This window comes from Pteropus alecto, unplaced genomic scaffold (genome assembly GCF_000325575.1).
Source record: "Pteropus alecto unplaced genomic scaffold, ASM32557v1 scaffold202, whole genome shotgun sequence".
Taxonomy (NCBI): domain Eukaryota; kingdom Metazoa; phylum Chordata; class Mammalia; order Chiroptera; family Pteropodidae; genus Pteropus; species Pteropus alecto.
Genome location: NW_006432451.1, coordinates 2,410,422 through 2,437,674, shown reverse-complemented (window position 1 = coordinate 2,437,674; position 27,253 = coordinate 2,410,422). Strand labels below are relative to the sequence as shown.

At 38.0% G+C, this 27,253-nt stretch overlaps 1 protein-coding gene across 7 annotated transcripts in view; it reads right to left on the bottom strand.

Annotated features, from left to right (window-relative positions):
* Positions 1 to 7,174: 7,174 nt before the first annotated feature.
* Positions 7,175 to 27,253, bottom strand: part of FKBP5 (FK506 binding protein 5) — an 86,783-nt gene continuing 66,704 nt past the window's right edge. For all 7 annotated transcript variants that reach the window (XM_006907331.2, XM_006907330.1, XM_015585900.2 and 4 more), the window contains 6 exons: positions 25,067 to 25,223; positions 20,224 to 20,314; positions 17,723 to 17,806; positions 11,536 to 11,721; positions 9,063 to 9,302; positions 7,175 to 8,354 (listed from right to left, as the gene is read on the bottom strand). In XM_006907331.2, coding sequence (XP_006907393.1) covers positions 8,253 to 8,354; positions 9,063 to 9,302; positions 11,536 to 11,721; positions 17,723 to 17,806; positions 20,224 to 20,314; positions 25,067 to 25,223 — 860 coding nt within the window. In that variant the 3' untranslated portion in view covers positions 7,175 to 8,252. The remainder of the gene's footprint in view (positions 8,355 to 9,062; positions 9,303 to 11,535; positions 11,722 to 17,722; positions 17,807 to 20,223; positions 20,315 to 25,066; positions 25,224 to 27,253) is intronic.

Genomic DNA, 27,253 nt, shown 5'->3' with positions numbered 1-27,253 from the left:
ATCTCTTTCTTCTAAGTTGTCCAATTTGTTGGCATGTAATTGTTTATAGTGGTTTCTTATGATTCTTTGTATTTCTGTAGAATTGGTACTAATGTTCTCATTTTTATTTCTGATTTTAGTAATTTCAGTGTTTTCCTTTTTTAGTCTATCTAGCTAAAGTTTTGTCAATTTTATCTTTTCAGAGAACCAAGTTTTGGTTTCATTGATTTTATGTAGTTTTTCTATTCTCTATTTCATTTATCTGTATTCTCATCTTTATTATTTCCTTCTTTCTGCTACCAGAGTTTAGTTTGTTCTTTTTCTCATTCATTAAATTATAAAGCTTTGGTATTTTTTTAATGTAATCATTTATAGCTACGAATTTCCCATTTAGTGCCACTTTCACAATATTCCATAAGTTTTGGTATGTTGTTTTCATTTTCATTCATCTTTAAGTATTTCTAATTTTCCTTGTGATTTCTTCATCGATCCATGGTTTGTTCAATTTCCACAATTTTGTAAATTTTCCAGTTTTATGTTATTGATTTTTAATTCATCTTGTTTTGGTCAAGAAGATACTCTGTTACGACACTTTTATAAATCTTTTGCGACTTAATTTGTGGCCTAACGTATGGTCTATCTTGGAAAATGTCCCACGTGCACTTGAGAGGAATGGATATCACGTTGTTGGGTGGTGTTCTCTGTTAGATCTCGTCAATTTATTGCGTTGTTTAAGTCCTCTATTTCCTTATTTATCTTTTGTTTGGTTGTTTTATCCATTCTTGTAAGTAGGGCATCAAATCTCCAATTGCTATTGTAAAACTGTCCATTTCTCTCTTTAGTTCTGTTTTTGCTTCATATGTTTTGATGGTCTGTCTTTAGGCACATAAATATTATATTTTCTTGCTGCATTGAAAAAATTAATGTCATTCTTTGTCTTGCAACATTTTTTGATTTAATATTTGTCTGATATTAGGATAGCCACTCCTCTCTTATGGTTACTACTTCCATTAAATTTATTTTTTTACCTTTTAACTCTGAACTTGTTTGCATTTGGCTCTCAAGTGAGTGAGTCTCTTGTATGTAGATAGATATAGTAGGATGATGTGTTTTCATTCATTTTGCAGATCTCTGTCTTTTGATTGGACAGTTTAATCCATTTACATGGAGAAACTTGTCATTGTACTCTGTTTTCTATATGCCTTATAGCTTTTTTGCCTCATTTCCTCTTTATTACTGTATATTCCTGCTTTCTTTTGTGTGTAGTTGACTTTTTTGGTAGCGAAATGTTTAAATTTCTTTTTATTTCCTTTTGTATATATATTATAGCTATCTTCTTTTTGGTTCCCATGGAGATTACATTTAACATAGTTATATTCTAAGTTGAATTTATAATAGCTCAACTTCAATAACATACAAAAAGTGTTCCTTTACAGCTCTGTCCACAACCCTTTCAGTTTTTGATGTCATAAAATTACACACTGTGTGCCCAAATACATAAAGTAATCATCCTTTTAAATGCTTTAGCTTCCTAAAGTATGTAGAAAACAAGATTTGGAGTTACAAGCCAAAGTTGCAGTATAGAAATTTTACATTAATAATTTTCCTTTAGTCATATAGAAAACAAAAATGACCGTTACAAACCATTGTTGAAATACTAGTTTTTATTATTGCCCACTTATTTACCTATAGTGAGATCCTTATTTCTCCATATGGGTTCGAGGTATTGTCTAGTGTCCTTTCATTTCACCTTGCAGAACTCCCTGAAGCATTTCTTGCAGGGCAGGTCTTAGTGGTTGCAAATTCCCTCTGCTTTTATTTATCTGGGAATATCTGAATTTCTCCCTCACTTTCGAAAGAGTTTTGCTGACTAGAGAACTCTTTTTCTTTGAGAACTTTGAATATATTGGCCCACTGTCTTCTGGCCTCCAAATATTCTGATAAGGAATCTGCAGATAATCTTATTGACGCTCCTTTGTTTGCGATGTTTCACTTTTCTCTTGCTGCTTTCAAGATTCCCTCTTGCTTTTGTCTTTTGAAAGTATGATTATAATGTGTCTAGGTGTGGGTCATCTTATTTGAAATTTGTTGAGCTTCTTGGAAGTTTATGTTCATGGGTTTGATCAAATTTGGTAAGTTTTCAGCCATTATTTCTTTTAATATTTTTTGCCCTTCCTCCTCTCACTTATCTTTCTGGGACTCCCATGATGTGTATGTTAGCTCACTTGATGGTGTCCCATCCTACAGCTAGGCTTTGTTCACTTTTCTTCAATCTTTTTCTTTTTTTGTTCCTCAGCCTCAATAATTTCCATTGTCCTAGCTAATAAAATTCACTGATTCTTCTGACTGCTCATAACAGTTCTTGAATCTATCTAGTGAATTTTTAATTTCAGTTATTGTGCTTTTCAGCTTTAGGAGTTTTTTCTTTTAGGTTTCCTTTTTATTGATAATTCCATTTTGTTCACAGTTTTCTTGACTTTCTCCATATCTTCCTTTAGTTCTTTGAGCATCTCGAAGACTGTTGTTTTAAACTATTTGTTTAATACATCTGCCATTCTTTTTCAGGACAGACTGTTGACTTTTTCCTTTGAATGAGCCTTACTTTCCTGTTTCTTTGTATGCCTTGTAATTTTTTGTTGATCATTGGCCATTTGAATCTAGTAATGTATTAGCTCCAGAAATCATATTCTCCCTCTTCCCAGGGCTTGGTGTTTTGTTATTGTTCTTGTTGTTTTTGACTTTTTGATTGTTGTAGGCTGTCTCTGTATTGAGGATCAGCCTGCGGTATAAATTTAATGTCTTTTCAGATCTTTTCTGAGACTTTCCCTCGGCAAGTGTTACTAATTTTCCCTGTATATGCACTTGTTGCTTAATGTCCTAGTCTTTAATGTCTGGCACCTGAAAGAAGAAAATGTAAAAAAGGAAGAGGGGGCAAAAAGGCTGCTGACCCTTTAAATATCCCTGGAAATCACTTCAGCCAGAGGGGGAAGAGACTTCCGCAATAATAGGAGAGGTGAAACAATGGCTGCCCACCTCTTTGCACCTCAGTGATCAGAAGCAGCAATCAGAGGATTGATCCCCAGTATTCAGGGGTCAGTCTTTTTATCTCCCCACTCTAGCACCTGCAAGGCTGTGACCCCCTGCTCTAGAAAAACTTGAAGAGCTGCCACTATGTGGCTGGAGCCGCTATTGTATTAACAGCTGAAATTTACTGCAATCTACCATCCCCGCCTCCTTCTGGAAGTTGGAAGACCTCAATAGACTCGACCTCCAAAACAGTTACATCGGATTCTGCCAGTGCAACTGTTATCTAAGTTGAGAGGTTCCTGGTGAAGGCTTCTCATTCTGCCATCTTCTCAGAATCCTCCTCCACTTCAAATCTGATCTGTTTAGGCCGATGAACTGAGTTATCAGTGTGACTGGAAATAGATTTAAGATCAATGTGGCCTGAAGACCATAGACCCATTTTGCAGTCATGCCCTGTTAAGTCTGCTGCTGGTTCACCACCTCAAGGAATTCAAGGCCAAAATCAGGCTGCAGGAATTGCCAGAAAACCGTGTGGTTCTGGTCCTGTCTCAAGACAAGTAACAGGAATAGAGGGCTACTGAGATAGAAATGCAAGGCTGCCTCATGAAAAAGGTCAGGAAGTCAATATATTAAGTACCTACTATGTACTGGGTTGGGATGGTGTACTCGGTGCTGAGATGGTAATGAGTAAAAGGAGTGTAATGAGTTCCTGAACCCCTCAGTGGGGATCATCCTGAGTACTAACTGAATGTTCAGGCTGGTGTCATCTTTAGGAAGACTTTGGTATCTGTAGAGGGTGAGAGTACACATGTGGGTTTACATTTCTGTCTGAAAAGATCAGGAGTTCTCTGTGGAAATATGGTTGTGAGGAGACATCAAATCACTACAAGAGTAACTAGAATTAGTCATTGCAGCTCCAAATACTAATCCTGAAATACTAATCATCAGCTTACTTATTCTTCCTATCTTATCTCCTTGTCAGAAACTTTTAAGGAGATAACTTTAAAGCCAAGTTATAATGCCTGCAGTTAAAAGGTATTTTATGAAAACACTGATCCAAAGCAGACCCAGGTCAGAAATATTTAATACCCCAAGAAAGGCGTAGACGTTTGGTGTATTTGTAACATGTCAGTTAAGCCAAGTTTGAAATACGTGGCCCGGAATTCTTCCTTGCATAGTTTTGGGTTAGCAGGGGCCACATGATCTTGTGTGAGATTTGGAGAGTAGAAACAAGGCAGCAACCACATCCTTTTTATATTCGGAAGTTCCATGGAAAGAGGGTTTGAGTACCTGGCGTGTAGTAAGCACTCGGCAGCAGCATAATCGGTTTTCGCCTGTGGCTGCAGGGCAGCTTTTCCAATGCACTGATATCAGCCGCTGCTACCTACCCTGCCTGTCGGTGCCTCACAAATCACGGAAGGTTTTACTACGCTACTCACCCTTGTTTATGTTAAAAAGGGAGGGTCCCTTCAAGTATGGATATTTAAGTGTCTGTGCAAAACCAGCCAACTATAGAGGAAAACTTTTTGCCTTTTCTTGCTCCAACCAGATTCCAAGGTGGTGGGTGGTGAGGATCTAGTATCTAGAGAAAAGGATCTGAAAAAACAACCCGAACACCAAAATTCCTTAACTCAACCCAGAGCCTACTTTAGAAAGCAAAACATGCCTACCTTTCACATACTGGTAAATTTTCCACATTATTTTTACTCCCAAGTAGAACATGAGGCCTATGGCTCTGTGCCATTTCAGTAACACCAAATGCTTAGGGATTTTAAAGAACTACCAACATCTCATGCCATATGCCAAAAGAATCATATTTCAGACTAGGAAAAGACCTATTTTGTAATTGTACTAGGGCATCAGATGACCTGGATGACCACGTGCCAGCCACTTCACTATTCTGAGTCTTCCCCACTCTTGATTCTCCAAAGTCCTCTGCCATTGTCATTCAAACACACGAGCAGCCAGTTGATGGAAATAATGCACAACTACATTGGGGAATTCTGAGTTTGGGGATTTTGACTAATGAACTCAAATTTAACGCATTTGTCAGCAATGTTGGTGAGTCTCCCATGGTTGCCAGTCCCAGAGAATACATCCTAATGCATCGTGCTAAAAGGAGAGTTCAAAATGTTGCTAGAGAGGCCAGATAAGTGTGGACAAAACTCTCCACTGACGCTCCTCATGCCTTGCAACCGGGTGCAGGCTGGCTCACCTCAAGATCCCTGATAAAATCATTATTTGCTTAGGAAAAATGTGCAAATAAAGGGGATTACCTCATTACCAAGTAATTTAGCAGCAAAGGGTAAGTGATACGTATTAACTCCTAACCAGAGATGAAGCAAAGAATTCAGAGGAAATAAGAGGTGCCCAGACACTGCAGTGACCTGTCTATAGACTTTGGTGGTACTACTGGAGAAAGGTGTGCCACTGCCCCGGCCCCAGGCCACTTTTATTTTGCAGTGTGAATCTGGATTCACACAGTATGTGACATTATCTCCTTAAACTTTCAGAGCATGTAAACATGAGTATCTGATAAAATATGCTACTTAAGAAAGAAGAAATGCATGCTTAACATAGGGCACTGCCTGACATTGGCTTACTTATATTTTACATATTTATTAAAGGGCACAATTAAATCTTTTCATTTCCCAAACAACCTACCTTACGATCACTTCAAATGGTAGAATACCCACTGGTTAATGAAAAAAAACCAAAATGCTCGTTTTTCTGACTATCTGGTTCATTTGAACAAAGATGCATCATTCCACCACCTTTAGCCCAATGTTGATTTCAAGTTGTGCATTAGAGCAAGGTCGTCAACACTGTCCTTACCAATATTCTGATGTTTCATTTCAACTTGGGCCCCACCATAGTTTTCCAATGAAAACGACCTTTCTTGAAGACTATTTAAGCAAAACCAAGAACAATGAGAAATCACGTTTTTGAATTTATTTAAGGAACACTAAAAGTGCATCTGAATGATTAAAAAAAAAAAACGATTTGTTTTTAATTCCTCATATGCTGCTTCACCACTCCATATGCAGACTGATTCAGACATCTGCTGATTTCTAGACAAACTGTTTAAAATTACTGAATTTAATACAAGAAAATGTGAAGTTTCTTTTTTGAGTGGTGATGGGCACCTCATAATTGTTTGCTCAGAACCACTCGCACACACTTTTCCCTCCCTCCCCTCCACACACTCTTGTCTGTTGTTCCCCCCGTTGACACATAACATACACTTGGGAGAAAAGTTTAATGGAATATTTTTAAAATAGTTTTTTTGTTACCTGCAAAAAGCTAACTGGCTTTTTCAGGATCAAATCTCGACCTTGGGCTCATCAGAGTCATGCTCTAGTCAACAGAGCTACAAATACTAAGCCGTTAAGCAAATAAGCAAAATCAACTTTTGCTTTTCATATTTCCTAGGTGAGACTGGGACTTTTTAAAGAAGTATCTCACAAAAAAAGAAAAAAGCATAAATGAGAAATTTAAAAAAATTTAGTTAAGGGAGAAATTCACTATTTAATTCTATTTGTTCTAAGGAGACGAAAACTGGTATAAAAGGAAGTGACTTTATTCTTAGGCTTTAACGTGAGTCCTAACAATGAAAGTGTTTTGTTAAAACCACCGTAAAAATTAAAGCTAATCTGAAATCCAACTGCCAGTGCTCTTGAGGATTTAAAGTGAGATGGTCCAGGTTGAAGCAAATATTTCCTTGAGTTGCCAAATGCATTCCCGAGTGTTTCTTAGGCTGAAGGGCTAGAAAGCCATGCTCAAACTCATTTACCCGTAAGGACTAAAATTCAACTACATGTACATATTTAAGACTTTCCCTAATTCGATGCCCAAGTGCTGCAGATTTTAGGCTAGATGTACTTGCACGGGAAGCTGTTTTCAATTCTTTTTCACAACTCGCACCAGAACAAAGAAGCTATTGGCTCAGGAAAAGAAAGCTACTGCACGTCGAACCTGCAAGGAAAACCCTTAACATAGAACAACTACTGATTTCAACTCCACAGATTTTGTTTTTAAAAATTCAGCTACTTCATAGTAAAAAGTAAAGGTTTTTTTTTTTTAACCCTTAACATAGAACAACTACTGATTTCAACTCCACAGATTTTGTTTTTAAAAATTCAGCTACTTCATAGTAAAAAGTAAAGGGTTTTTTTTTTTTTTTTGCACGAGAGAAGAGTGTAAATAAAGTTCCAGTATACAAATGTTTATGAGCCAGTAATTTTAAAAAGACAACAAAAAAAGCTGCATGGATCCTAAATGGATATGTAAATAAATCCACTCCAGGTCAGAAATATTACAAGAACAAGTTTTAAATTCTTAATAGCGAGGGTTAGAATGGAAATAAGAAACTGAGCAGTAGCAATGCTAGCAGGCAGTACTGTATGCAAAATTATTTCCGAAAAGGAACAGAGGAAAGGAAAAAACACAATTCTGATTGCTCTTTTCACATTTCAACATCTCAGAACTTCATCCAAAACAGAGAAAGCTAATCCAGAAACTCCCTCTGCTAGCTGTCACTTCCGAAGTGTTTTAGGAATGACAGGATTCCTCCTCTGGGACAGGCAGGGTGTGGCAGAAACCCACTCTCACAAGGAGGCTGGCTCACTAAGGGTGGAGTATGGCTAAGTCAGCAAGCAAGTGGCCTCTGAGGTTCTGGCTTTCAAGTCTGTGACACTGCAGTGGACCTGAGGGGACATTAGATCCCCTACTTTGGGTTCTACTGGTTAAAAATACAACAGGTTGCATTCGTAGCACTTCGGTTAATTAAAACACAAAATCTCATCCTCCTTTCCCCCATCCAACTGCAAGAAAGGAGAAATCCATTAAGCATTTATTTTTGGGTTTCTGAAGTGCTATTAAAGTTCAATCAAATATAAAATTGGACAGTTTCAATTGTCGGGATTATCTCAAGGGACCCTGAATTGGATATTGAAAGGTGACATAAACTGAAATGAGCTGGACTTAAGCTGTTGGCGCAGTCCCTCCACACCAACAGTCATTTCTGTTTTGTTCCACCTGGAGTGGTCCCACGCCACCCCTCAATGAGAGCACTGGGCAGCAGCAGGGTGTGGTTTTTTGGGAAGCTACTGGTTTTGCCATTTGCTTCCAGAATCACATAGACTATGACAAACTTTACATTAAACACTGTTTAGTCCTGAGTTGGGTGAAAGCCCAGGGAGGAGGGGGCCGAGTTCACCAGGACTCTTCCCTCCTTTTGCGTGGTGTCATACATGGCCTTCTGCTTTCTCCTCTTTCGTTGCTTGACTTTCTTTTTTATTGGTGACCCCTTCTAAAGTCTTCTTGCCCACTGCTTTACTGGCTTCTTCCTGAGGAAGAAATAAGTGAAATGTTGGATTAATTCTTGGCTCTTCCAGACTGTCTGTCAGGTCTACCACCAAGGGGTAGTACAATGACTTTACGTAGGTTGCCTGACTGAGGAAGTCGGGGCTATGCTGCCCATAGAGTGGGAGCTTTCACTTTTTTTCTTTGGTTAAAATGACTAGCTTGCCATTGTTTAATAGACAAGTCCATGTAACAAGAAGGGTTGTGGAGTGGAGGATAAGCTCAGGACCAGAATGCAACTTTGCCGTGGGGGAGGCTGACTCCTCCTATCACATTTGCCGGGTTGGCTCCTGAACCTCAAAGTAAAGGGCATGGAGATGGTGCTTCCCCGCCAGAGCTCACATTCCGAGAAAGTTGGAAGTCTCAACATGAAAGTAGCATCTAAAGAAAACCTGACGTGTTTGATTTCTAATAAATCTTTAGTACATACCTAGGGAATTAATTTTCCTCATCTCTTTCACGGATATGTCAGTGCCTCTCTGCTACGTCCCTTTGGTGAGTAGAACAGCCCTATTCTACTTCTGGATCCAAACCAGCCCACATCAGACTGGAAATTGTTTTCCCTATTCTTGTGCCTGTTGGGCTGTCTACCTGACTCTGCGCCCTGTGCTTTAACCCCTTCTTAGAATAAAAATCAAAGAAGCAAGGTCAAGTTCTTGATCGACTTGAAGGCAAGTGAGTTCTGCACATACCTTTGCATCCTGCTCTGCGAACTTCTTGAACATGTTGGCATATATTCTGCGGTCCCGCTCATTGTGCTCCTTAGCCCTTTTCTGGCACACAGAGATCTGCAGTCTTGCGGCCTTATTCTGGGGATTTACTTCCAGCACTTTCTCAAAGTCACCCTTGGCTGACTCGAACTCGTTCATGAGCAGCTGGGCTTCACCCCTTCTGTACAAGCCCTTCTCATTGGCGCTGTCCAGTCCAAGGGCCTACAACAGATAGTCTATATTTTAGAAAGAATGAATGTAACTTGTGGAAATTTTAAAGAAACTCAGTACTTAAATAACTTACCAAAGCTCTCTGGCCAAGGGAGTTGGAAAAAGTGTATTGAAAAGATGGGCTCAAGGTTATTATACACTACTGATCAAAAAAAAAACACTAACGACACAAATTATTTCTGTATTTAATGCAATTTCTATAAAGAGCCCTGAAGGATTTGAGAGGGGGCTCTTGAGAAGTTCATTTTAAAATTCAATGGAAGGAGTAAATGACTGAGAATGGCTCAGAAAATTTTGGAAAAATGAAAATAATGAAAGGGGATTTGACCTATGGGAGAAAAAGATATACTATTAAGCCACTAAAATTATAACAGTTTGGTTACTAGTCCATGGACAAATAGGTCAATGAAACAGAACAAATCATTCAGAAACAAAGTCAGGTGTATGTATGTAAAATAGAGTTAATTCTTACCTCATATCATAAACACAAGAAAAAATTCTAAACCAAGTATTTGCATGCAAAAAACCCCAAAAAACTCATAAAAGCATAATAGGCTTATTTATTTTTTATTATTTTTTTATAAAGTAAACCTAGTTGGAGTAGGTTTTGCAAGTACTGAATGGGGTTATTTTTATAATCTTAGGGTGGGGAAGATTTATTTTAACTAGAAAGAAAAAGACAGATTTGACTATCTTAGAATTTTCTCTACAGAAAAAAATACCATCAACAAAGTTAAAAGGTAAACAAATAAGAACAGGGTCCATATTGTCCGACAAAGGGTTAATAGTAATTATGTACATGCTATCTCCACCAACTGAAAACAGACAAATAATGTGGTAGAAGGGTGTGAACAGGCAATTCACAGAAAAAATACAAATGGCTAATAAGTAACGAAGAGATGAACAACTTCATTAGTGACCAATAAAAATGAAAATAAAAATTTTCTGTTGCCAATATTGAGAAAAAAACAAATATTCAACAATAATATATAATGTATAAAAATTTTAAATGTTAATGTATTAAAATAATCATGTCTTTTGACCTAGTATTTCCAGTTCTAAGAATTTATCCTATAGAAATGATCCCACAGATATGTAATGAGAGGCACTATATAAGGTGTAATGTTAAAAATCTAGAAATCTACCAAAGCGGATTGGTTAAATAAACCGATAGATGCATACAATGGATACTAAATAGATTTTAAAAAGAATGAAGGAGTTATATGATAGACTGCTAAGATGCAGAAAGTGTCCTGATTTTACAAAACTAGGTATCTAAATCTATACGTTTTCATTAATAAAATATACACATAAATGTTACTCTATGTATGGAAAAAAGCAGGACGTGTGAGATGAATGTGGTCTTGGGAGAGAGAGTCAATGGGAATTTTATGAATAGACTTTTACTTTCTTGTATGTTTCTATAATGCTTGAATATTTATTAACTTTATACTATTTCTATAATAAAAAATAAAGATGCACAAGTTTAAAAGATGTAATTAACAGTAACATTTCTTTCTTAGGCAAAAATTTAGTATAACATGACAGGGAACGTATTGGTGCACAAAACTCAATCTTAAAATTCAAAAATTATCTTACAAAGAATGTATGAAATAGTAGCTCGTTTTTCTTATCCCTTACGGTTTGTTCACCAAATACCAGAATTGTACATCTAATAAACATCACCATGCAACACCTAGGTATTAAAAGACCAGTAGCAGTATTAACAATACAAATGTAAAAAGGGAGCAGGCTGCTGATGCTTTGTGGGTCTTCAAATTATTTGTGTATTCTTAATCAGTGAATAAGTATGATTATAATAAAAAGTGACGTCGATGTAGCTTCTATATGAGCAGTTGCAGCGGGTTGTAGTAAAGTACTGAAAGGACTAAATCTGTTATTACTAAACTGAACTTGAGGAGTTATATGTCTAATCTGATACCAAATGCCGTAAGATTTAATTGAGGTCACAGATGAAAATTATCAAAACTTTTATTCGTAATGTATTATTATAAATAGTCTAGACGTCAGAAAAGTCTAATCAAAATCTTTCTGAATTTTCCAATTCATATCGAGAAACAAATAATCCCAAACAAATATAAATAAAGGCAAATGAAAAACACTCCAACCCTCGGATGAGAGGAAGCAAAAGAAGACCAAGTATGACAGGGAGAAAAAAATGTGGAGGTGTGGAATCCACTGCGCACACGCGTGGCCACTATACCTTATCACAGCATTCGACGGCTTTGGTGTACTCTCTGAGCTTCAGGTAACACATAGCCAGGTTCAGGAAGGCAGCGAGCAGAAATGATTCCGAAGCTTTAGATTCCTTTTCTGATAAGCCGTATTCCATCTCTAACCACGATACTATCTTCCCATATTGAATCACCGCCTGCAAATACTTGCCTCCCTAGGAAGAAAAAAGCTAGTAATTACTTGTTGTACTGACTCTGGACGGGGTACAAAAGAAGTGTAAGCTCAGACCTCCCTGAGAAAAACAAACCCTCAAAACGAAACATCCTCCTCATACTAACCCTGATATTTCATCATTTCTTCTTGTTCTTAGGAGGTGGCTCTTCAGGCACCTTCTCCATTCCCTTTGAAGTGCCAGTGACCCCTGAGTGGTTCAGGACAGTGCACTATATAGTGCTGTTCTTACTCACCATCCCATCCTTTCCAGAGGGGGAAGTTCTTTCAGTAGGAGAGCATTTTGGGGGTTACATTCTTTGGTGCTAATATCTATCCGCCTTTCAAAGGGTTAGTGAGTAGTTTTAGACTATGTCATTAGTTTATACAAAGGGGAAGTTACTTTTCCCTTTTTTCCTGAAGATCAGCACCACACAGTAGGTACCTTCTGGCAAGTACCAATTCCAAACACAGCAAATCTTTAGTCATCTAAGCTAGGGGTCGGCAAACTTTCTGTAAAGGGCCAGATAATAAACAATGAAGGCTTTGCAAGCCAAACAATCTCTGTTACAACTCTGTCATTGGTAGTGTAAAAGCAGCTAGAGATGATCTATAAATAAATGGGTGTGGCTGTGTCCTAACAGAATCTTACTTGCAAAAACAGGCTGTAAACAATAGGAATATACATAGTTAAATAGCACCATCCAACATAAATAACTATAAAACATAAATCACATAGATGTCAGTTAACTGAATGAGAAAAATCTTAATCTTATTTTTGCTCTACTTGACCAGCAGAATTCTAACATATCATGAGTAACAATTGTGTAATTAATTCACATGAATCATATATATGCTCTATACAAGAAATTATGGGGCTGAGACAATGTATTTACTGTCATCTTAGGAAGAATGAAAAAAAGGAGTGACAGCTGGTAAATACACAAATAAAATGGGAGTAGAGGTGAGGGGTCTCTTCTGCAGGAGATGACTACAAGCTCGAAAATAGATGACACATCCTACTACCATGGTGCCAGACCCATTAGGATATTAAATCCAATGTTTGATCAATGAAGTGTTAAGATCATGTCACTAGGACTTACCACAGTCAAAGCAGTGCACACATTTCAATGCACAGTTATATCTTTCCACTCCAAATTTCACCTAAGGACTAAGAAAAATCACAGAGCCGTGTCTACAAGAATGTTTCTGTTATAAAGGACTTCAAGGGCTGGCATAGGAAATGAGCTCCACCCATAGAAAGGAAGCCCTGATACCAATTTTTGGTGATGAAGACGCGGCAGACCAGTTCAAGTGGAGGGCCTGGGTCTAAATGAGGGCACAGCTACACCCCCCTTGAACATCCCTCTTCGCAAGTGACGTGTAGGAAAGGGAAGACACGGAGCTCACTGGTTCTGCTCTAGAAAGGCAGTGCAAAGGAACCTGAGGTGTTAACGAAGAAGAGTATCAAAATCAATCTGCTATCCTCTCTGCCTCAGAAATCTGTGATACACATTATCCGTAAGAATATGAAACCAGGCCCTTTTCATAATAATGCTGAAATTCTTGAGGGAGTTATATTGTACTTGCTAAGGACTGAATTGTGTCATCCCCCACCCTGCCAAGTTCATACATTGAAGCCCTATCCGCAAGGTGATGGGGCCTTTGGAGGGGAATCAGGTTGAGTGGGGCCCTGAAGGTGGGGCCCTCATGATGGAATGAATTTCCCTGTAAGAGACACCAGAGAATTTGCTCCCTCTCTCCCTACTTGCAAGTACCTAGGAAAAGTCACGTGAGGACACAGCAAGAAGGGAGACATCTGTGACCCAAAGAGAGGGCTCTCATGGGACACTGACCCTGCTGGCACTTTCATCTTAGAATTCTAATCTCTAGAACTGTGAAAAATAAATTTCTGTTGTTTACGTCACTCAGTCTATGGTACTTTATTACGACAGTCCAAGGAAACTAAGGCAATACTTATATTTAGTCATAGCCACAGGCCCACTGCTCCTTCTTTGGACACTATAAAAAAAAGAAGACTACAGTCCTCGCTAGTTTCAGGGGTTGGCACATTCTTTCTGTCATTCTTTTCTCTTGCTAGACTGCGAGCTCTTTGAGGACAGGAAGCATATCCAATCCCTTTTGGAATATCCAGAGTTTAGCACAAAAGGCCCTTAATTAAGATTTGCTGAATAAATATTAAGGTCAAAGGAATATAACTATGGAATCAAAACTTTTTCTATCACTGGGGGAAAAAATGGAGGTAGGAATGAAAGGTGTCATTTCATTTAGATTAGGTAAGAAGGACAGGCATTTTCCTTGTTATGCCTAGTTTCTCCTTTCTCTCTTCTCCTTCATTTTTAATGTACCTATTACCTTTCCGATTATGTCCTAATATATCATTACAGGGAAAGAAAAGAAGAGCCAGGGAGGACAAAGATCCAGACCTTATCACTTCGGTAGGTTCTGAATAGTCAGAATGGTAGAAGGCTTCTAAAAAGAAAAACAAGTAACAGACTTCATAGTAGTTCCTTTACATTTACGGAGCATTTTGATTTCTTGAAAGCTCTTTCATTTACATCACATATAATTTTATTTTGACCTCAACCTCCAACAGCAAAGGTATTTGTTCTGTGGTATTTCTGCTTTTGATGTGCTAAATAGTTCTCAACTTGGGGTGATTTTGCACCCTCCGCGGACCATTTGTCAATGTTTAGAGATGTTTTTTAGTTGTCACAACTGGAAGGGGTGTGCGCGCTACTGGCAACTAGTGAATAGAGGCAAGAGATGCTGCTAAATATCCTACAATGCATGAGACAGCCTCCCACCAAAACAGAGTCATACAGCCCCAAACGTCACCAGTGCCGTGGTTAAGAAATCCTGTACTAAAAGAATGAAGGAAGAAGAGAAAAGGCAGGGGTGATTTATGAGTTTTTTTTTAAACCTAAAATCCTAGAGTCATAAATTACTTGTTTCTAAATCACAGCACTGGTTTCTTGGTTCAGCAAGGGTGGTCAAAACAAAGCAAAGCCTGTTTTGTCTGAAAAGGGTTCAGTGGTTGAAAGATGATCCTTAACCAGCTTGCTTTGGACATGCCTTTTTCCCAAAGAGCACATGGGGGCGCAAGAACCCCATATCACTGCAGTGTTCACTCTGCCTCCAAGTCAGGAGAGAGAACACTAACCAGGTGTGACAATGAATGCTCTTGTCTTAAAGAATACTGTCAGCTAGGATGGGAAAAATAAAAATCATGTCTGTTTAACTGGCTTCCACAATGCCCGGCATAATATTATGTTGTTAGCTATGCTTAATAATTTAGAGTCAAATGAAGAGAGTCCTCTCCTACCTTTCTTCTCTTCAGTGTTCAGAGGTCGATATGAGGCGTTTACAATCTAAGCAGCAAAAGCTTTCCTATTTAAAAGCTGAGACAATTCAACTCTACTGAGGGAGAGTTTTATCCACTTAGGCATAAAGCAAACTGACAAGTCCGTGAAAATGGAGCTTCAGTGTACAGATGGCATGAAATGGAGATTTTTATTTCACCCATATCCTGTTTGCACCCACAAATCTAGTCTCTGTGCCTGTGCACAATGTGCGAAGTCAAACACCCTGGGAAGAAGAGGCCCAGGAAGGCAGTGTGGCAGAGTGAAACATGCCCTGAAATTTGAAAAGGAAATGTATACAGGAAACTATCTACCAACCATTTTGAAGCTAAAACTAGGATCACTGCTAGGATCCTTCACCTCTGATTATGAAGGTGCCTCCAGGGAAGTTTTTAGTAGTACAAGATGTTCACAGACATTCTGGGAGAAAAGTCTTAGGTCAGTGGTTTTGAACCTTTCATTAATTTTCCCCCAATGAACCAATGTTTTGAAGATTTTTGTCTATCAAATTGCATGTTTAAAATAATATGTTCCATATGTGTGACTGCTGATCCAGATTTTATTCAAAGATCAGTAATTTTAAAAGGGTTCATAATATTATGAAATACACAAATCACTACTGCAGTTGTGACACTAAGAATCAACAAAGTAATTGTACAGACACTTATACGCTGCTTTCTGCTCCTGATCACAAACTCTGGCCATCTCGGTATATTCAAGATACAGCTATATGACGTGTGGCTTTGCAACATATTTCATTATCAATAATGTTCCCCAAAGTTCTGAGTCATCAGTAACCAGTTAGAGCTTCTGAATCATAGAGCTGTTTTACTACACTGAGTTGATATAATTCTAGTCAAATGCTAAAAGCTCACCCGAACTATTAATATTCTATTTAGAAGTTTGGGAAAATATAAAAAATACATATAAAGACTTGTATGAACTCCAGACATATAGGAAACACTATTCAGGACCTGTGGTCTGAAAGGATTTTACAGAAAATTTTCCTTTTATTCCCGTGTATTGTGTATTTGGGTCTACAAACAACTCATCTCGAATCTTACTTTAATAGTTTAGAAGTATCTAATATACTCAAACTGAATTTTTTTAAAAATTAAACTTGTTCTCGAGAGTTTAGAAATTCACAGGATCTCAGAGCTGGAAAGAAACTTGAGGATCACCTAATCTAACTCACTTTTCACAGGAAAAAAAAACCTCTTTGGACCTTAAACGACTTTAAATCATTTGGAGCCATAATGTTCTCCATTCAGAGCTCATTCCATCATACCCCAATGCTTTCTGGTGATCCACACATTATTTTAGTACATATAACAAATATTTAGAAATAAATCTAAATAATTATATGTTATCTAAGGCAATAGATTTCAAATGTGTTTAACCATAACCTACAGAAAAAATGTTTTACGTTATGACTAACCACTCACATACAAGTGAACAGAAGATTTGTGAAATTTATCCTTACTAAATAATGTAATATACACTTCCACTAAATTGATTTTGTGACCCGATAATGGGTCTCCTCTCACAAGTTAGGAAAATAACCATACACACTGTTCTCTGGCTGTGTTAATTTTGTTTGATTATACGGTCTTACATAATTCTCTAGCTGGTTTATTTGGGTGAACATCGCCCCCCCTCCCTCCAGACAAGGTTGTCAATGCAGTAGCATGTTTTATAGCAGATGCTCCACAAACACTTATTTAAGAACATTTATGCACCGCTACTTTAGACTGTTGAAAACATCATCTAATTTTTGTTCATGGATTGCAGTAGCAAGGAAAAAAACCAAACCAACCAACCTTGAAAAAAATCCCATTCTTTCTCCTCCTCAGTAAGCCCTTTTGCCTTGACATGGAGAAGGTACATATAGCTGGGGGCAGGGGAAGCACTGAGGGCAGCATTCTGATTGGAACTAAACAAAGTGCTGTTTCTTTTTTTCTTATATCTGACGGTTTAAGATCTAGGTAAAGAAATAACACACTCCTAAATGTTATAAGAAAGGGTTTTTGAGAAGCAATCAATGATGAATAGCATTCAGGAATTTCTGAAGATTCCTCACAAAAGGTAGTGTGGGGGGGACCATCTTTGGCCACTAGGAGAAATTAATACTGTCCTCCTGTCAGTTTCTTTTGAAATCTGTGCATGTTCTCCTTCCTTTTGTCATGTGCCTTTAGTGACTTCGCCAAGACCATAGACAGGAAAATGATGTGAAATTTACCCCTATGAATTCTATTACTTGTTAACAATTATTCTATTCTTTGTTTCACTCCACAAACACTGAGTGCCAACTCTGTACCAAAGCAAGGTGCTTTAGGCTTTGAGCGATACAGTGGTGGCTGGGCGAGCCAGACCTGGTTTGCCATTAGGCAGATTGGTTATAGTCTAGAGTAGACCCTGTAAAAGAGGCATTTGTATTCTTTTGTCACGTTAATTCATTCTTTCTCATCATTTCTTATATTGGAAATTACAGACTTGTAAAAATTCAGGCTTACTCTTATCCAGAAGAGTACCGATAAAATTCAGAGTAGGGAGTATCAGCACAATTCATTGACCCTTGAGTAAATCTCTTGAGATGAAAGGCTTATACAAGAATTCACATACCTTAAAGTACACAGTTCCCTTCTCTTTGACAATGGCAGCCTGCTCCAATTTTTCTTTGGTATCCATCTCCCAGGATTCTTTGGCCTGTTGTGTAAATTTGTGACAATGGTTAGATGAACAGAAGGAAAAAGCATCAGCTGATGCCAATAAGAACAAACAGTAGCTACTTCTAGAGGATACTCACACCTCAAAACACACTGGCATTTAATTTTAAAAATGTGTGCCATTGCCAATTCACTGCCAGGCTAGAACTCACTTTTCAATGACAAAGCTGCAGCTTGACCATGTTGCTCAAGAGGGAGGAACAGGTAAAAATATAGTAAGGAACATCTACCGTTGAACATTGTGAAACAGTGCTTCTTTAGAATTATAAGTTGAGGCCACACAATGAAAGCTAGCGTCCCTTATTTCCCTCCTGCAAACCTCACCATTAAACTGCTATTATAACTTCAGCAAGATGTTTCTCTTAAGCCTCAGTTTTTCAACTCTAAAATGGGAACACAACTGTAGTCAAGTCACAGTCGAATATTCCTGAGAGTTTTTAAAATTCCAGGTCATGTAGTGGTCTCTTCCACTCTAAAATAACCAGATATACTAAAACATCCAAACTGTACCAACCTGCAGATGTACACTTCAGGAATTTCAAGTAAAATATAATTGGGAGGGTAAAGCTGATATAAAAATATCATTTCAAAGCCATAAACATGATTTCATGGTCATTTAATTTGTATCCAGTGTATCATTATTCAACTCCATTAAAGATAAGAATCCAGAGACAACTGTGGTTTCGTGAACAGCTAGATTTAGAAGGATCATGAAGAGTCGACAGAACAATCTGGGGTCCTTTAGGGAATATGACAATGGCTATGTCAGAGTTATTTACTGTGTAGGAATCATGAAGCTTAAGTGGTAACTGTAAAATTCTCTGTACTCCAAAGACAATTAGTGGTGTATTTCTGGTGTCAAGCCGCCTGCCCCTCCCCTTTAAAGTGCATAACGAGAGTCACTAGTCTTTCTGGCAGCCCCATGCTGCTTCTCAATAATTTAGCTCTATTATTTAAAAATCTAGTAACAAGGACGCTTTCCATTTTTTTAGTAGGTTCAGTCTTTAGGAAATATAAAAATATTCTTAATAGTATGAGGCAGAGAATTAAATCATATTGCCTCCAACATCACACACCTTCATACAGCTTCAAATAAAGCAAGCAGTGTTACATGGAACATACTCCTCTTGGAGCGGTGACAGAGCACAGGCTCATTACGGCATACCACCGTGAGATGCGCCTAAGTAAGCAATGCCCACTGCGCCACGATGGGAAGGGGCTGGGAGTTACTTCATTAAAACTGGAATAGGAAAGTCAAAGGTCTAAATAACCATGTGCTAAAGATTATTTTCTCTCTCTTCAACAATAAAAAAACACTTTGTGCTATGAAGACAGCTTTAGTGGATCAGTGATGAGCTAGCAGGCCTTCAGAAGGAATTACCTGAGAGCACGTTAGTTTTGGGGGAACATGAAGTATGCGGGGTGTGATCAGGAACATCACTTTAGGGGAGAATCCTAAAGCAGTCCTTCTCTGACTTTCTTAGCCCAAAGTTATAGACCTACAGGACAATGATCTCTTTTCAGAGTCTAATAAAATATAAACAGTCATGTTTCCGGTCCAAAGCTTAATGTACAGAACATGGAGTAACACTGTGAGAATAAAAAAGGCATACAAAATGCAGTTCTTGCGGTCTCAGGGAAGGGGCCCAGGGCTTTGGTGATGTAAAGGGGACTTAGCTGGACATGACAGAATATCTAGCTCAGGCATATGCTTTGTGTTTGTCCAATGAGGCTACTGCTGGGAGCCTCCAGAGGCAGGTCTGAGATGGAAATGTACTCAATGGGGTATGCTGTTTCTGGAACTCAAGGCAACTGACAAACTCATTTTTCTATCTGGATAGGTATGAAAAGAAAAGGCCTAGGGTTAGCAAATTTGTCTCTTGTGTTCCTTGTCACAGAGCCTGGTGGCCCATGAAGCCTTGCATTTTGGCTAATAACATAGAGCCACAGTGAAGGCCTCTTCACCACCCTTGGGAAGGGTACAATCCGTTCAGCACTGAAAAACTGCGCCCTGCTCCCCCAAGGAGCTGCTTGGCAGAATGTGAACCTTTTTGTCTTCAACTCAGGAAAAAAGTACAAAAAGAACAAGTCTAGGAACAAGTAAGAGAACAAGTCTTGGATTCGACCCAAGAAAGTAAAAAAAAAGCGGGGGGGGGGGGCTGACACATAGGAACAAAATAAGAACACTGAGCTTCTAGCTGTAGATCAGCTGTGCTGTATCAGTTGTCCCACACTCTAGTAGCAATGTCAGAGACAAGAGACGAACATGATGATGAAAAGAACGACATACAAATAAATACCATCTACCTATACCACCTAGAAATATATCTTATAATTTATAGGAAGTGGCTGGAGAAGAAACCTACCACGATTTCAGAGAAGTTGGTATTTTCTCACCTTTTCGAAGCTCTTAAGTGTAACTTCATACATAAGCTCAGCATTAGGTTCAATGCCAAATTTAGGCTTCCCTGCCTCTCCAAAACCATATCTGAAATGGAGAGTAAAGAAATAAAACTTTAAAAGAACTGGTGTATTTCCAGGCACTTCCTTCAGTACTTTGCGGTATCACATTAGCATAGAGCTATCATTTGCAAACTACACACAATAGAGATCCTGAAGACAAACCAGATGTTCATATCAGAAAATAGAGTGCCAAGTTCCACTGCTGTGGTTTTTTAAGCAACCGGGCTAGATTTAGTTTTCTTTTCTCCTTCACATTCACATGTAATGCAGCACCTGTACTTCTTGGGACAGCCTGCTTAATGTGATTTTAAACGTCACTGCCTTTTTCACTGCTTGATTTTATATCTAGTTCTTTTCATAAAACCGCCATGATTTGGCTATTAGAACTCTTCCCCAAAGCTTTATCAGCAGGAGGACAGAGATGACTGGCACTGTAATCATTCCAGTGCTATTCATTAGAGGTATGTTTTAATAAGCTTTCAACTTTAAAGTGCTGTCTCCTAACAGCACCATTTCCAGTCAGAAGAATGGGGGAAAGGCTCACACATCAGGGGACAAAAAAAACCCCAAAACATTTCACGGTATTTCTTCAACACTTTTAAAAAGCACACTAGAAAATACAAATGAGATAACAAATATATAATCAAAAAGAAAAGACCTAGCAAGCTCTAACACCTCATCAAGAGAAATACTCTCAAGCTCTGTGGCTATCAAACTGTAAAATGCTACCACCTTTTACCCAAAACTTATTCAATAAAATCACTGGGGGTATATAAATTTGTTTTTTTTTTTTTTTCAGATCGTTTAAGATCATGAACAAATCCAAGGCATGCAGGGAGTGCACACCTATCAGAATGGAAGTTCTGGCAATGCCCTGTCTGAGATGAGGGCTTCCCAGCGTTTAGAACAACGCCCAACATATTAGGGAAGTGTCTGCTCATCTGTTTCAAGCCAAACTACTCTTTAATGTATGGAAGAACACTGCAAAAAACTTAGTAAATCCAAATATTCAGGTTATGGGTTGAAAGATGGCACACTGGGTCAATGCTAATACCTTGAATTTTCCCTGGAGCAAAAGGACTAGAGTGGAAACACTCATTATCTTGCTGCTTGCATCACTTTCTTTAACCCTTGCCTGAATTTCTTAGGAAGAAAGTGCTTATTCACCTCTGCTGTTACACACAAAAAATGGAAGCTGGAGCCAGAGTGAGGCAAAGAGATAGAATGAGCGCTGGTAGGAATGGGGTGTGGTAGTTTTAATAGCAAGGCAAAGGGTATCTTCTGCAAAGAAATAAGAGAGGACATAATTACCAGTGGCCAATTTTAGGAAGCTGGTGACTAGTTTTCTACTTTGAGCTCTCAGACCTATGTATCTCTTTTTTTTTGTTTCTGCCATCTGGTAAAGAAAGAACATTGCTTAACTGCTTGGAACTAGGTAAATAGGTGAGTCCTTGCTGAGCATGTGTTCACTGATAGCATGTTATATTTAGAGCCCTGTGCTAAACAGGCACAAATCCAACAGATGCTCTGGCACTTGCCTTAGACCAGTGGCTCTCAATAGGGGTGATTTTAATGCCCCCACCACCAGGGACATCTGGCAATGTCTAGAGATACGCTTGTCACAACTAGGTGGGTGCTACTGGCATCTAGAGGGAATAGGCCAGGGACACTACCGAACATCCTACAATGCACAGGACAGGCCTCGCAACTAAGAAGCACCCAGCCCGAGACGGCAATAGTGCTGAGGATGAGAAAAGCTGCCTTAGTGGAACTCACAAATAAGGGTCTCAAGGCTGGGGGTGGGAGATGTGGGGCTGGGTCAAGAGAGGCACCAAAGTGTCCTGGTTGTTATCGGTGGGATTAAAGAAGGCCGAAGAGGAATATTATTTCTACAATCCCTCCTGGGTTCAAATGAAGAGATTCTGTGGAGATGTATGTGGAACACATCATCCTAGGAAGGTATAAGCTCACACCAAACTGTTTTTGAAGCATCTAACTCGACTTGCATATTATAAAGAAAGTTGTCTGACTTATGCTATAATTAATCTGACTGAAAGAGAACACCGCAAATGGAATTCTAGGACTTCACCAAAAGACAAGCTGGGCTACAATAACAGAAAGAATCCGGTATTAATGTTCTTGAATTAACAGTTGCCTGCAGAGTAGAGATAATATAATGACCATCAAGCCTTCGTGTGCATACAAGAAGCATTTGTACTTAAGTTCTTACCAATCATTCCCTTTTTACAGATGAAAAAACTGAGGCTCAAAGAGATGTGCTTCCTGAGATCACAGAAAGAGGCAGTACAGAGCCAGCATTTAAATTCAGACTCTGTGTGCCCTCAGATAATGGTTTAGTTTCTGACCCACATTGCCTCATAATTAGACACTGTGACTCTTGGCAGCCTATGGTTTTGTATGGGGTTAGTGCAGGACAGAAAACATAAGGAACGATAAAAAAAAAAAAAAAAGTCAAAACTAGCCATACTTTACCTAAAACGAAAAAGATTAATAGTCACAATACTTAAAATATATAAGATTTTATCGTGATGATAAGAGAAAATGGGTTCTTTGGAAGTATTTTACGAATTTTTTACTATGAAAACACCCTGCCCTGCCAAGGAGTCTATCAAAATCGACGAGAAAGTATGACCTGGAAATCTTTTGGAGAAGGAAATACAGGTGACACTAAGAGTAATACAGAGCATATTGTCACCAGAGCCGTATTTACAGCAGCACTCAGATGCAATGTTGTGTGATAAGTGGAAGTCTGAATAAGACAAGTATATTCACTGCAAGCACTCACAAAATGCCTGGTGTGCTGGGGTTTTCTACATACATGGATAATACTACGCAGTGCATGTCTGGGTAGTCTATTGCAAAGTACGTACTTTATACAACTCTTCAACATACTAACCAACATCTTAAAGAATTTAAGACAACGTGTTTCTTTCTAACTATACTAAAACATATGAAAAAACTTTTACACCTAGAAATTTATGAAAACTTGTTGACTACTTTTATGACTGAAAAAAATCTGAAAAATCTACTGTATGTTAAAACAGGGTTTCCTTTTTCTTGTGGCCTGAGGGTAAAACGGAAGAGAAAGATATAAATCGCAATAGCAAAAATAGCTAATATGCCGAGGGTGTGTGTCAGGCATAAGTCTGCCAAGTTCTTTATGTGCATTATCTCATTTAGTTCTCCACAATTTTATGAGATAGATACTGCTATATCCATTTTATAGAAGGGGAACTGTGGTTTAGGAGACTTAAGTGACTTCCACAAGAGAACACAGCTAGTAAGTTGCATAGCAGGGTTTAAGCACTGAAGACACAACAAACAATTTAAACTTGCGAGGAACTATTTTCATTAATAAATATAAGGATAATTTGTTTCTCTTTGCCATTACACTTGAGAATCTGCCCTAAGTACCTTGTCAGCTAAGTTAAAATGTAACAAACTCACTCACATAATATTATATGCTCACAGTGTATACAACTTATCCTCAAGGAACTTAAATCTGAAAACATACATTGGACACAAAATGCCACCCTATATGAATCTAGAACTACTATAATTTTGGAGCTAGGTTAAAAATCATTAGATATTATTTGGATATGGAGGAGATAGGCTTCTCTATGCATTGTTTGATTTAAAAAGTTCCTTACGGAAAGAAATTGGTTCACCTAGAGGTGAACTACAAATACAGAATAAATGTAAATAAAACACTGAAGTGGGAATATAGTAGTGGGAAAGGAATATGACAAAGAAAAAGAAGGTATTAAATAAAATAAAGAAGGTATTAAATAAAAGGTGCCCCCAGTGAAGGCTCTGAAGGGTTCAAGGAGTAGAGTATTTTGGAAGGATTTTCAAGTGGGTAGTAGTAGCATGGTTAAAACATCACTTGAGAAAAATGATTATGGCCCAAGTGTTACGGCAAAGGTATATCTGCAATGACTACTACTGAAGCTACACAAAGGCAAGTGATTGTACAAAAGGCACAATATTACCTATTGGTAAGCGTAGTTCCTCAAAATCCTACTGAGTGAAATCCAAAGAGGCAGAGAAGGAGCAGACACAAGATAAGCAGATGCACTCACATGCAGACAGAATCAAAACACCCTGGTTTCTCTCAAGGGTCCATTTCTCAAGATAGAAGGGTTGGATACATGGTATAATTTTAGATCTAAAAATAATACCAAACATGTTTTCACAAGAGAGACTGTTAGTGTCTGATAGTTCTAAGCTTGGAAGTGCTAATGGGTATCCTTATGATGGGAAAAATTTAGGCAAAAATGAGTCATCTCCGCTGCCTTTAGATGCAGGAAGAACATTCTTTCTTTTTTTTCAGGGACTGTATAAGAACAGGTGGCACAAATTCAAGTAGTAATAAATCATCCAAATGCTTCTACTTCCAACCCCAACATGTTGTACTGCCTCTTGCCTACTTTAGATTAAAGGAAAGAGGGGGCAAGAGAATCATGTGAGATGTGTCAACAGCTTCCTGTCTTGGCAATATGGTAGGCAAAACAAATAAAAAAGGAAAACTTGCCTGTCCGCCTTATCTTCAACATACACATATCAATCGAGTAAACAGGCTCACAAAATTTTGTGACATAAGGCCTAGTAGTTCACTCTGTAACTATAGTTTGATTTAATTGTTTCCACTGTTAGCATTAACTTCACTGAAAATACCAAAATGTTGACCGAAAAAGCAAGCATATCCCTGTTCTTCAGACAACTTCGCTGTGTACTGAACTAATGCGCTGCTTACCGTGGTCCAAGATATAAAATACATTGTTCTTCCCGCTGCATTTTCTCCAGGGCTTTGTCAATTCCAATTGGAATGTCGTGGTCTTCTCCTTCGCCAACGATGAATATCACATCTCTGCAATCAAACATCTTTCCACCACAGTGGCCTTCCAGGTGGACTGAGGGAGAGGAGACAGGGCAGTCAACAAAGCTGCTCCTAGGACTGGCTAATCTAGGGAAGTGAAAAATGAGTATTTCCTTTTCTCATTTCATCTAGAGACATACATGATATGGCTTATCAACGCTTAGTCCACCCAGTCTGGAAATTTAAGAGCAATCGTATTTCTTTCTGTTTTAAGTTTAAACTTATAATTACTGATAACTGTATCAATAAGATAGCTTAGTGGATAGCAAAACAAAGTGGAAACACGGGTTTGATCTAAGCCTACTAAATGACAGGTTTCCTCACCTGTAACACGAGATCAAGAAATACTAGATAATTATCAAACTGGCACAAATTTAATATCAAATATATAGTAGCTTAAACATTTATAACTTCATCTTGACTTCAGATGCTTAGATGAAAAACAACTGAATGACTATTTCCCCAATGATATACAAAGGTTAACTGAATACAGAAGTTTTTTTTTAAAGTCTTAATCTAGTTCACAAATACATTTGAATAAAAACGGAAAACCCAAAGTCAACATCATCAACAACTAACATAGCTATGTCCCTCAGTAGGGTAATAAATGTAAAGCTTGAAGGAGTCAACAGTCTACTATAACTTCACGTATTACTTAACCGCCTCTTCTGATATGTTAAGTAAAGAGGTCAATTTCTTGGGGCCTAATTCCCTACTCCACTCAAACTCACTCATCTTATTCCCAGGAAATTTCATATTACATAAGGGGCTTTTATGTTTTTATAAGACAAAATAGAAAAAAGGCATATAAATATATATATTTTCTCTTGATCAGTTAGACTTTTTTCCTAGGATAAACGATTCTCTGAAACTTTCAAGTACTTTTAATAGGATTATTCATTCCTTACCATTTAGGTCTTTGACTCAATAAGAAAAATGGATGTGGGGGTAGATAAGGGAAAAGGGGATCAAATATAAGATGGAGGGAAACTTTGGGTGGTAAACACACAATGCAATATACATATGATGTATTATTGAACTGTACACTGAAACCAATATAATTTTATTAAACAATGTCACTCCAATTAATTTAATTAAAAAAGGAAAATAGATGGCTTGTATGATAGCACAACAACAATATAATAATTCGTCTTTCATAAGAAAATGTTTTATTTCTACTTTTGTAATATAATGGCCTAGATTCAATGTAACAATTTCTTAAAATGCTTCTTTTCTAAGACTGGTTGCTCTATTTTAGATCAATAACTTGCTTTAGAGAGACTAAAAATCACTCGTTCTGTTATACTTTTTCCATGAGACAATTAATTTACTAGGATTAATACCATCCTGATTTGCTCCCATTGCAGACACAAGATGGAGTATAAGAAGCTTGGGCAAAATTAGAAAAGGCCTGCCTCTCGAGTCAGACCCTCCAAACAAGGGCAAGAACTAGACTGGCTCTCAGGGTGGAGCTGGCATATAGAAATTTTGCTTTTGGTCCCATACTACAAATGCTGCTGATTCTATTACACTCGCTTCTGGAATGCTCTAGATAAAATAATCAACCTGCAGCACATTGAAAGTTCTTTTGAACTGGTAATTATTTTTAAAGTAAATCCAACTTTATTATTTTCAAATATATACATACTAGAGAGGTTCAACAGGGAGTCTAAAGCTTAAAATATTTTTACTAGAGTAAAAACTCATGTTTCTTTGAAAGGAGTTGAGAGTTCTGAAAAGTTTGCATTCTTAAATATTTTTAGATCTGCTCGAAAAATTGAATTTAGACTAATGTGATGACACCTTTCATGAAAAAAGATCTGCTGGGTGAGCAAAGTGAATTTCAGCCCATGTACTGTGGAATTCCTCAAATAGTGAGATTTATTATCCTAGTAGCTCACAACTTAGTTGATAAATCTTTTTGTCTAAAAAAGTTTATTGTTAGAAGTATCTTCCTCCCTAAAGGAGAGTACATTTAGTGGGGAAGGAAACTATCAGTACATTCATTGTGGTTTTTGGTTGATCAAGTTTGAATGTGTTTTCAAAACAGGAAATCCAGAGACT